General features: G+C 38.0%; 1 protein-coding gene across 1 annotated transcript in view; it reads right to left on the bottom strand.

Annotated features, from left to right (window-relative positions):
• Nucleotides 1-11,695: 11,695 nt before the first annotated feature.
• Nucleotides 11,696-12,870, bottom strand: part of RSRC1 (arginine and serine rich coiled-coil 1) — a 251,919-nt gene continuing 250,744 nt past the window's right edge. The window contains exon 7 of the mRNA XM_032594683.1: nucleotides 11,696-11,764. Within this exon, the coding sequence (XP_032450574.1) occupies nucleotides 11,709-11,764 (56 nt within the window). The 3' untranslated portion in view covers nucleotides 11,696-11,708. The remainder of the gene's footprint in view (nucleotides 11,765-12,870) is intronic.

The raw sequence follows: 12,870 nt of genomic DNA, 5'->3' as shown, positions 1-12,870 counted from the left end.
AGTCGGTTGAGCATCCGACTTCGGCTCAGGTCATGATCTCACCATCCGTGAGTTCAAGCCCTGCATCAGGCTCTGTGCTAACAGCTCGGAGCCTGGAGCCTGCTTTGGATTCTGTGTTTCCCTCTCTCTCTGACCCTCCCCTGTTCATGCTCTGTCTCACTCTGTCCCAAAAATAAACAAACATTAAAAAAATATATTATTACTGTAATACAGCAATATGGTCAATATTATATACTTCAAAGGTACTAAGAAAATAGATCTTAAACATTCTTACCATTCACAAAAAATGGTAACTATGTGAGGTGACAGAAGTATTAACCAACACTACTGCAAATAATTTCATAATATAAGTGTATCAAATCATGTTGTACATCTTAAACTCACAAGATATTGCATGTCAATTATGTCTCAATAAAGCTCAGGGAAAAAAAGAGCCAAATAGCTTCATTACATTTCTCTTACTCCATAAACATACTTAACCTAAAAATATCTCACCATTTTCATGACATTTGCTGTGAGCATTTCTTGCCTGAATTGGCTATTAAAGATTTCTTATATACAAAGTAAAATTTAATCTCCAGTTTAGAGTGAAATGATACTATGTCAAGGGGAGAAAAAAAAAAAAACAATTTCAGAATACACCTGCTACTAAGTTTGACAACAATAATTTTAATAAGCAACATATATATTCCCTCACTAAATATAAGTATTACATGTTCTACAGATGCCTGAAATTTTAAAGAAGTCTTTAAGATGGCATTTTCCGAGAACCTTTCCAGTGAAATACCCATTGTGTTGCCTTTTTAAAAATCTTCAAAATTGGGGCGCCTGGGTGGCGCAGTCGGTTAAGCGTCCGACTTCAGCCAGGTCACCATCTCGCGGTCCGTGAGTTCGAGCCCCGCGTCAGGCTCTGGGCTGATGGCTCAGAGCCTGGAGCCTGTTTCCGATTCTGTGTCTCCCTCTCTCTCCGCCCCTCCCCCGTTCGTGCTCTGTCTCTCTCTGTCCCAAAAAATAAATAAACGTTGAAAAAAAAATTTTTTTTTTAAAAAATCTTCAAAATTATATAGATTATATATACAATAATATATCTGAAGATTAGGGGCGCCTGGGTGGCGCAGTCGGTTACGCGTCCGACTTCGGCCAGGTCACGATCTCGCGGTCCGTGAGTTCCAGCCCCGCGTCGGGCTCTGGGCTGATGGCTCGGAGCCTGGAGCCTGTTTCCGATTCTGTGTCTCCCTCTCTCTCTGCCCCTCCCCCGTTCATGCTCTGTCTCTCTCTGTCCCAAAAATAAATAAAAAACGTTGAAAAAAAATTAAAAAAAATATATCTGAAGATTAAAATTTAACATACCTGGCAACTTGCAGGCTCAGGTCAAAAGAAATAAAAAAAATTAACATGGAATAGCATGCAAAAATGCTTTGTAAACTAGGAATAGTTATAGAAGCACAGACCATTATTAAATCAGCAAAAGTCAATTATAAAGCAACACAAATACTTGTGCTATCATTTATAAGAACATGATATTTCAGATTTTTGAAGTTTATGATATTCAACTTATTTAAAAAGTACAGTTAAATTTTAAAAATATAATTTTGCCTTCTATAAGCTGAAGTGGGTCCAATCCAGCTCTGAATTAGGAATATGTACATTTTAAAGGGCCATTTTTTTTAGTAGCTAAAGTGAAATGAGAAACATTAAAGTCAATTAGTCATTCAAATATTTGACCAATACAAATTTACTGAGCACAAACAATATATAAAGTCCTGTTCTCAGTGCCAGAGATACAAGTGTGAACAAAACAGATAAAGATCCTTGCCCTGGTGCAACTTACTTTCTAGTGGGGATAGACAGAAAATGAAAAAGACAAGTAAGTGAATTATAAATGGTAACAGTGTGGGGTGCCTGGGTGGCTCAGTCGGTTAAGTGTCCGACTTCGGCTCAGGTCATGATCTCACAGTTGGGGACTTCAAGCCCCATGTCAGCTCTGTGCTGAGAGCTCAGAGCTTGGAACTTGCTTTGGATTCTGTGTCTCCCTCTCTCTCTGCCCTTCCCCCACTCATTCATTTTCTCTCTCTCTCTCTCTCTCAAAAATAAATAAACACTAAAAAAATGTTAACAGTACTAAAGTAGAAAATTAAAACAAGCAAAGGGGACAAAGAGCTGTATGTCTAGGACAAGGTACAATTCAGCCAGCTGACAGCTGAAGGTGAGGGAGTAAGTAGCCATTTCTGCGATGAGCATTCCAAGCAGAAGGAATTAGTAAGCATTAAGGCCTTGAAGGGGGAGGTGCCTGCTGAGGCTGAGGAACAGTGAAGGTAAAAATAAATAGAAAGAGAGAGGAAAACAAGAAGTGAAACTCAGGAAGGTAACAGACAATGGACCATACTCTCTGACGGGCTGTAGAGGCCATTACAATGATTTTGGCTTTTACTCTGAATAGGGAAGACATTAAGGCAGAAGAGTGATATCTCTGATTCAGGCTTTAAAAGGATCATTCATTCTAGATGCTACGCTAAAAAATAAACTACAGTGGAGACAGTGGAAGTAGGGTGACTAGTTAAGAAGCTATTGCAATAATCGAGGTGAGAGATGGTGATGGCCTAGTCCAAGGAAGTAGCAGCGGAGGCAGAAAGAATAAAGATTCTTGGGACACCTGGGTGGCTCAGTCAGTTAAGCGTCTGACTTCGGCTCAGGTCATAATCTCGCGGTCCATGAGATCAAGCCCAGCATCCGGCTCTGTGCTGACAGCTCAGAGCCTGGAGCCTCCTTCGGATTCTGTGCCTCCCTCTCTCTCTGCCCCGCTCCCACTCGCACTCTGTCTCTCTCTCTCAAAAATAAATAAACATTAAAAAAATTAAAAAAAAAAAAAAAAGAACAAAGATTCTACATACGTATTGAAGGCAGAGGCCCCAGAACCCATTGATGGAGATCCTGTAAGAGGTAAGAGGCAGAGTGGAGTCGGGACTACTTAAAATCTCTGAAGAGTGAACAAAGGCAGATTTTACAGGGAAGCTGAAACTTGGAAGAAGGAATGATACCGGAGTAGTTCACTACTTTGGAGGTTTGGGCCTGAGGGTGGGCCATGGTTGTGGCAAGACATGGCTGGATCTCTGAGAAAAAGCCTGAGGTCTTTTTGACCTGACAACCAGAGGGAAGAGCCCAGGGCAAGCACAGTCACTGGAAGTAAGGGAGAGTCTTGGAATAGAGAGAACCCAGAGATTGGGGGTGGGTGGTGGCTAATTCTGTGTAAATTCTAAGTCTCTGGCTGACTGCCACACCATGCTTGCTCAGGACCTAGTGAAAGCAGTTTGAAGAAAAGGTTAAAATAAACTGACATTTCAGCTGTTGCAGGCCATAGGTGAGAAAAAAAACTGTAATTTGTGCCTAACCAAGTTAATTGCCTGCTAAAACAAAGACAGCAACATTCTTCAGAGGAATGTAATAGAAGGCAGAGTATTCACAACAAAAATTCACAATGTCTAAGATACAATCAAATAATCTCATTCAGTATCCAAAGAACCAGGAAAATGTGACCTATTGTCAGAGGAAAAGACAATTAATGGTGAACCCTATGTCCATGTTGTCAGTTCAGATGGAAGGATGAACCCCAAAGGGCATATCAACCCCAGGCATGACCAGACTGGCCAAGGAACAGGTAGGCCTACACTTAAGGGACAGAATGCTTATCATTCAAAAAAAATGTGCGGGACAAATAGTTAACCAGCACTATCCTAGACATGCTTAACGTCTCTAACATAACTCTAACATAAAGAAAAAAAATCTTTTTTTTCAGATTCCAAATCTCTTGAGATAGAAAAGACCTCTGAGGACGAAAGGAAACAGCACCAGAACACCTGCTAGCATGACCTCATGGGCCTCCTATTAATGGTATCCACCTTCTCAGGAGACCCCTGCCCCAAATTTTGCCCTTGAAAACCCTCACTTGCCAGCCATCCAGGAGTTCAGGGCTTTTTGAGCATTAGCTCCTTGTTTTCCTGAGCGGCCCACACCAATAAATAACCTATCTTTCTTCACTGCAAAAGCTCAGTGTGAGTTTTTATTGGCTTGCTGCACCTCAGGTGGATGAAGTCTCATTTATTTTGGTTATAAGTGATCAACCTTGAGATGAATCAGATGTTGAAACTAGCAATAAATAACTCCAGAATGGCTATTATACCTAGCCTAATAATGTACATAAAAATAGAAGAATTTTTTTAATAAATTAATTTTTTAAATTTATTTTTGAAAGAGAGAGAGGGGGAGGGAGAAAGAGAGAGAGAGAGAAAGAGAGAGAGAGAGAGAAAGAGAAAGAGAGAGAGAGAGAGAAAGAAAGAGAATGTGAGCAGGGGAGGGGCAGAGAGAGAGGGAGACACAGAAACCGAAGTAGGCTCCAGGCTTCAAACTGTCAGCACAGAGCCCGATGTGGGGCTTGAACTGACAAATGGTGAGATCATGACCCAAGCCAAAGTCGGATGCTTAACCGACCAAGCCACCCAGGTGCCCCTAAGAATTTTTTTAAAAACAGAAAATCTCAGCAGAGAAAAATAAAATACAAAATAATAATTTTACAACTGAAAAACAGAACAGAAATTTTAAAATTCATTGCACGAAAATGACAAGATGAGTGAATGTGAAGATTGGTAAAATAGACCAACAGAAATCATACAAACTGAAAACCCAGATAATGAATATATTTTTAAAAAGGAAGGGGAGTGAGACCTATGCATTAAGTTAACAAATGCTTGGCCATTCTACCTAAAAAAACTCTGGCTAACCTGATTGATTTAGGAGCCTGCTCTGCAGAAGGTGACCTACCACTGAGGAGACTAGCTAACACCGAAGCAAACTAGGAAATATTCTTGTAGTTGTGCAGAAGGGACTAAAAGTGAATGAAAGTAACCTCTGTGACGACACATCCCCGATGTTACCCCAGTCTGTCATGATTACCCTGCTACTTTATGAACATGTGTTCCATGAAGAGTCATGATTCCTGAATGTGTAGGCTCAGAGAGAAGGACACCTCCCTTTGCCCCTATATTCAATCAGCATATTCCATTCAACCTACATACCCCATGACATCTTGACCCCTTGTCTTTATTTATTTATTTTGACCCCAACCCTTCAGGGAGGTGGATTTGAGAAATTTTCTCCTGGCTTCTTGCTTGGCATCCTGCAATAACACCCCTTTTCTCTGCCACAAAACCAGTGCCAGTGTTTGGCTGACTGCACATCGGGCAAAGGATTTGTTCAGTAAGCAAGGGAGGATGAAGAGGAGAATCAACAGGAAAAGGAGAAGAAACACTCAGGGACCTTTAGAGAAGTATCAGAAGGTCTAATAGACAGAGATTCTGAGGTCTGCCTAGAAAAGCATATCTTGGAATAAAGCTGCCCTTGGCCTTAATCTTATTATTTCAGCCTGTTTAAAAAGGAAAGCTCTTTAAATACCTTTCTGTCCATTTGTAGTTCTCTTTTCTGAGGCATTTCTTTCTTTTTTTAATAAAGTCCTGGTTTTGTTTTTATTTTTTAAATTTCTTATTTATTTATTTATTTATGAAAGAGAGAGAGAGGGTGCAAGTGAGCAAGGGGCAGAGAAAGCGGGGGTGGGGAGAGATAGAGAGAAAGAGAAAGAGAAAGAGAAAGAGAAAGAGAAAGAGAAAGAGAAAGAGATGGAGAAAGAGAGAAGCTCTTTGAGTTCCCTCAAAGCGGGGCTCAAGCTCACAAACTGTGAGATCATGACCTGAGCCATAGTCAGATAGATGCTTAACTGACTGAGCTACCCAGGCACCCCCTCTGAGGCATTTCTTTTACAGAACAGAAACTTGGAGGAAAAACCCAGGCTGCCCTTAGATAACCCATTTCTCTGGCAGTTACTACATACAATCAAGAAGCCAAAAGCCACAGGGTGAAGCAAACTCCAGTGACCAATTTGCAACCAACTTGCTCCTGCAAAGACCAGACCAGGCCAGTCAGAACTACCACGTAGCCCTCAGCCCTGACCTTTCACCCACTTTGCCCCTCATCATAATGTTAAAAATCATGGCCAGGGGTAGAGACTTAACATGTAAATAAAATTTTCGATGTATGAAGAAGCATGTTGTCAACTGTGCCTCTGTGCCCAATTTCCTGTCTTCCCACCCCTGCATGCATGCTTAGATGTCACCCCTTTTCTGCTTTAGCCCCTTCAAAAACTTTCCCCTGCCACTGCTCAGGGAGTGGCCTGATATCCCTCTAACTAAGGGATGTCTAAGGCTGTCTCCCCATGCCCAGGCATGAGCTTGCAATAAACACTGTCAACACCATCCTTGGCCTCGTTTCTACACGAGAGTCAAAGAACTCTGAGGTCGGCAACATATTATATAAAGCAGAAAACAGAACAAGGCAGATTTGACAAAATTATGGCAAACTAACTTCCCAAATCAGGTCCATAAATCTGCAGATTGAAAAAGATCAGTGAAACTCAAACATGAAAAATACAAGGAAACTCATGCCTACTTATATCATATTCAAACTACTGACATAGATAAAAAAGAAAATACTGAAAACCACCAGAGAAAAGTAACACATTATATACAGGAGAACAATAATTTCAATGACTGTTAACTTTTCATCAGAAAAAATGAAAGCCAAAAGACAGTGAATGCCATCTTTAAAGTGCTGAAGGATAAGAATCTTGAAGGATATCAACCTTGACCTAATTTATATTTATTTATAAAACACTATATCTAACAACTGTAGAGGACATATTCTTTTCAAGTACACATTGTACAGTCATCAACACAGAACATAAGCTGGGTTGAAAACAAGTCTTAAACATTTTTTTGTTTTCAAATTGAAATCATATGGAGTGTATATGCCAACTTCTCTGTCCAAAAGATATAGAGTAATAGACACTGACTGGATTTAACCTCCTGTCTAGAAATAACAAGGAAAGACAGACGGAAAGAAAGAAGAGGTAAGGGAAGAGGGGCGGCAGGGTGGAGAGAGAGAAAGAAAAAGAACTTTCAAAACACTGGAAAAGGGCAAAGAAGAAAGATCCCTGTAGACAGGATAGAAAGGAGGAGAGTCCTAAGATTGCTACAGTTGTCTTCAGTTTCGGCTGGTGTTGCAGGGAAAAAAAAACCCTGGTGGACTCTTAGTGGAAAGAGAGCCTAGTGAGTTGAGATGGAGCTGCCAGCCCTGGGAGACAAAGACACCTGCAGTTTAGGACTGAGACAGAGCAGCACAGAGAACTCAGTGACCTGTGGAGGATCCCCACTGAAATGCTGATTGGCAAATACATTTAAGAAACTACCTGATGGGGCGCCTGGGTGGCGCAGTCGGTTAAGCGTCCGACTTCAGCCAGGTCACGATCTCACGGTCTGTGAGTTCGAGCCCCGCGTGGGGCTCTGGGCTGATGGCCCAGAGCCTGGAGCCTGTTTCCGATTCTGTGTCTCCCTCTCTCTCTGCCCCTCCCCCGTTCATGCTCTGTCTCTCTCTCTGTCCCAAAAATAAATAAACGTTGAAAAAAAAAAAAAATTAAGAAACTACCTGAGCCTGGGGAAAGAACCATCTGATCCCTAGTGCTAAAATAATACCTGGTATATGAAAGACACTTAATAAAAATTGTTAAATATTGAATGAATTCAAACATCTATGAGTTTTTTCTAAAACTAAATTATGCAAAAAATTTAAATACCATAACACTCTCTTGCAAAGTGAGGAGGTTAAAAGAAAATAAAATTTAAGAAAACAAAGACAGGTTTGGGCAAAATATGTAATATTCAAACCCACATTATGAAATATATTTACCTCTTTATGTTTTTTAGGTATCTTCCTAATAAGTAATTTTAATGCATATTGTGCTTGCGCTCCTAAATGAATATTATCCAACAAAGTTACCCAACTTTAAAAAGTAAAAATATTGTGGCACCTGGGTGGCTCAGTCAGTTAAGTGTCCGACTTCCGCTAACCATCCAACTTTGGCTCAGGTCATGATCTCACAGTTCCTGGGTTCGAGCACCACATCAGGCTCTCTGCTGTCAGCACAGAGTTCGCTTCGGATCCTCTGTCCCCCTCCTTGGGCCCCTCCCCCACTCGCATGCAAAAACAATTCCAAAAATCCCAAGGCCTTATCAATTTTTCAGAATCACTATGCAAAACTGAGAAATGATGACCATTTCAAGTATTACCTTGAGAGAGTTATAACAGAAGGAGTTAATTACCTCACATAGAATAACTCTGAGCCAATAAAAAGTACTTATATGGAGTTTCTACTGTCACATGAGGAATTATAAGGAATTTATAGGGTTTCACATATTCCTTTCAGGATGTACTTTAGGAACAATTACTTAGAAAGTGTTTAATTTAAAAAGTATTAACATTAAATTCAAATTCTACAATTTTATTTTATTTTTTTTTAAAGTTTATTTATTTTGAGAAAGAGCACACGTGAGTCAGGGAGGGGCAGAGAGAGAGAGGGAGAGAGGGAATCCCACCTAGGCTCCATATCCAGAGCGAGCCCCCACACAGGGCTCAATCCCACGACCCTGGGATCATGACCAAAGCCGAAATCAAGACTCAGTTGTTTAACTGACTGAACCACCCAGGTGCCCCTCAAATTCCCTAATTTTAACTAAAAACTAAAAATTATCCTTTATGAGCATATGTAACATATTGGCATACTAAGCAAAAACATTTCTGATATTAGACATGCATATGGTTTTTCATCCAGATAATATTTGATTAAGGTTTATTTAGATGAATGGGATAAATGAAACATATTATATAGAAGTAGATAAAACTACTGGAAGTAGTTAAAACAGCCTGAAAGATTCTGCATAGTATAAAGTTCTCATCAAAGTCTGATTAATCCTTTCTAAATCAGAATTTGCTACAGGAGAAAATTAGGTATATTTCACTTGGTCAAAAACTATATGTTTAGATGTCAGGAGATGAGTTTTTCTGATTTAGGAATGGGGGGTGGGGAGGTAGGAAAGACAGAGGGACACCCCAAGCTTTTTCTCCTCTCCTCCCATTTTCTTTTGTTACACTTTTACCTCTATTCTTATGTAAGTCTATTCAGTTATAAATTCTAAATTAAATGGTAGTTCTATGTGAAAAGTCAACCTCACTGGTTTACGGTATTTTCTGAATTGCATTACATGTAAATATGAGCAACTGAGTTGAGCTGCAACTGTGGGTACAGACAATATGTATCCCCACTCATTTACACTACCCAAGAGTAAAATAATCAATCCACTTGACCACTGTGATAACCAAACTATTTCCCCTATATTCACAAAGGATAAAATGGTAATTATCAATGTGCAAATAATGATGTTACTTCAGTGTTTTCAATTCTAAGGATATTGAAATGGTAACCATAGAGTGTTCAATTCAAGATACATTGTCCAACAATGTCCAACAACAGCAAAACAATTCTTATTGAAAATATTGGAGATATTATTATGTAACAACATATTCACCATTTCCTGGAAGAAAAAAAACACAGGCCTACTTTTAGTTCCCAGTGTAGGATTTAACTTCAATGGTATATAAATGCACATTTAAATTTTTTTTTTTTCAACGTTTATTTATTTTTGGGACAGAGAGAGACAGAGCATGAACGGGGGAGGGGCAGAGAGAGAGGGAGACACAGAATCGGAAACAGGCTCCAGGCTCCGAGCCATCAGCCCAGAGCCCGACGCGGGGCTCGAACTCACGGACCGCGAGATCGTGACCTGGCTGAAGTCGGACGCTTAACCGACTGCGCCACCCAGGCGCCCCTATAAATGCACATTTATATACACTACTAGTGACATTCATTCATCCAACCAACTGTTAATAAACAAAGGCTCCTAACACCATGGTACTGTGCTAGTTTGGGAAATATAAAGTTGACAGGCTACAGGGTTTATCTCCTAAGAGAAGAAATCATACATGCAAATGGTCCTACTGAAACATTTATAATTGCTATGAATACAAACTACAATATATACAAAATTTTAGAAAATCAAATCCAATAACATATAAAAGGAAGCACATTGAGTTCAAGTGGGGTTTCTCCCAAAAATATAAATAAGATTGATTGGTTTAACATTTGACTGATGAAATACAACATATCAATGAAATTCATCATACCATCTCAATAGATGCAGAAAAAGCATTTGACAAAATTAAATATTCATTCCTGATAAAAACTCAAAGGAAACTAAGAATAGAAGAACAATTCTTCAACCTGAAAAGGGCATCTATGAAAAACCTACAGTTAACATCTTGTATAATGGTGAGAGATTGAATGCTTGTCTCCCTAAGATCAGGAATAATCAAAGGATATCCACTCTTACCACTTCTATTCAAAATTGTGTCTGAAGGTTCTAGCTAGGGCAATGTGGTTATAAGGCAAGAATAAGAAATAAAAGGTCTTCATATTTAAAGGAAAAATGAAAACTTTCTTCATTTATAGACAACATAGCTGTGTATGCAGAAAATGCCAAAGAATCTTACAAAAACAAGTAATCTCTAAGTGAGTTTAAAAAATTGCAGGATACAAATTTAATATGCAAAAAAAGAACTGTATTTCTGTATACTACTAATGAACAACTAGAAATGGAAATTTAAACCCCAAAATCTTAGTATTTATGATGGCACCACAAAACACAAAATGCTTAGGAATAAATCTAACAAAATAAATGTAAGACTTATATGTTGAGAACTACAAAACTCTGATGAAAGAAATGAAAGAAAAACTGGAGATGGAGAGCTATACCATGTTGAAGGATGGAAGCATCCAGTCTCTCCAATTCTGATCTGTAAAGTCCACATAACCCTAATAAAAATCCCAGCTGGATTTTTTTTTTTTTTGGCAGAAATCAACATACTTAATCAAGTAACCCACACAACAGAATATTACTCAGTAATAAAAAGGGAATAAGTTACCAATATAAGCAACAACATGGATAAATCTCAAAAGCATGCTAGGTCAAAGAAGTCAGACTCAAAACCTACTTATTATATGATTCCATTTATATGACATATGAGAAAAGTCAAAACTGTAGGGACAAAAAATAAATCAGTGGTTACCAGGAAGCTAGAAGTCATAGGAGGGGTTCACCATTAGTGGATGGAGAATTCTGAGGGATGATAAAATTGTTCCACATCCTGATTCTAGGTGTTATTATGCAACTGTTTGCATCTGTCAAAACTCAAAGAACCCTCACTAAAAATTGTGTATTTTACTGTATATACTCAATTTTTTTTAAAAAAAAATCACTGTTTAGTAAATAGACAAGGTATAAAGAGAAAATATAAAGTATATATCTGATTTGTATTCAGAATATTTAAATAACTCTCCAAGTCAATAATATAAATAATTCCTTTTAAAAAATGGACAACAGATAGGAGCATATACTTCACACAAAATGGGACAGCCACTTTGTAAAAGTTTGGCAGTTTCTTATAAAGTCAAAGCTACATTTACTATATATATAAGAAACAAATCCCATTCCTAACTATTTACTCAAGAGAAATGAAAATATGCTTACCCAGACTTGTACACAAATGTTCATATAATTTATAATCAGAAAAACCATAAGCTGGAAACAACCCACCTGTCCAATTGCTGAATGAATGAACAAACTGGTCTAGCTATATGATGAAATACTACTCAGCAACAAAAAGAACTGATGTTCATACAGCAATGAGAACAAACCTGAAAAGCACATGCCAAGTCAAAGAGTGCAGTCACAAAGGTCTACATACTGTATGGTTCCATTTGCATGGCATTCTGAAAATAGCAAAAGTATAATGACATAAATCAGATTACTGGTTGCTAAGGTCCGAGATGGGGAAAAAAGAATTGACTTCAAAGGAGTATAAGGGGCCTTTCTGGGGAGTAATGTAAATGTTCTTTATCAAAAAATTTTGGTGATACTTAACATAATTGTATACATTTGTCAAATGCATGGAATTTCATATTAAATATTGGGGAATTTTATTATGTTTAAAGTACACCTTTCCTACACTTCCATAGGTTTTCTTGATACCTACAGAACAATCAGAAAATGTTTTTAATTATTTTAAATCCCATTGCCCAGGGACATTAACCATTATTAGCATTGATATTCAGCACCCAGGATATTTTTCAACATAACTTTTGATTCAATTATAACTTTAACTTTTGGTCAAAACTAAAATAGGATTCAGATCTTTTACACTGTTCAGGAGTCTCCATTTTTTCAGTTCCAAAATATATCACAAATATATTTATATTTCAGTAAATACACTGTGCACATTAAAAAAGAAAAACAGTTCATGCTATGCTTCTCCTAGTTGTAAGTGAACACCAAGAATTCTTTCTGCATAATGTCTTTTTATTGCCATTAAATCTTTCAACATTTGCAAAACTTGTTTGTATTACCATATACTTTAATTTAATTCTTGTCTTGGATTCTCTAAGGAATGTATTTTCTAGTTTTGCTAAATAAAACTTAAAGAAATCTTTTGTAAAAATAGAATAAAATCCTAACCGTTATGGGATGACAAGACAAAAAATAACAGTCAACATTAAATAAACATTAATGAAAGAACTTTTGGGAAGAGAGAGGATTATTTGTTGATCTGTTACCATCAACTCTTTGTAAATTTAGGGGAAGATGCTATACTCACACACAAAAAGGGCTACTCTATTTAAACAGTTTTTTTTTTTTTTATTATGAAAGAAAAAAGAAACCCCAGGGTCTAAAATGTAATGAGTGATCCTATTAGTTCCACCAGACTAAAATCATACAGTCTACGTATGTGGTCTTTTCAGCCACATCTGTCATGAACCATTTTTACATCACAAAATGCAAAATACTGAGCACTGATTTACTAGATGAGACCTGGGAAAGA

Source organism: Lynx canadensis, chromosome C2 (assembly GCF_007474595.2).
Source record: "Lynx canadensis isolate LIC74 chromosome C2, mLynCan4.pri.v2, whole genome shotgun sequence".
Lineage (NCBI taxonomy): Eukaryota > Metazoa > Chordata > Mammalia > Carnivora > Felidae > Lynx > Lynx canadensis.
This window is presented reverse-complemented; position numbering and strand designations above follow the sequence as displayed.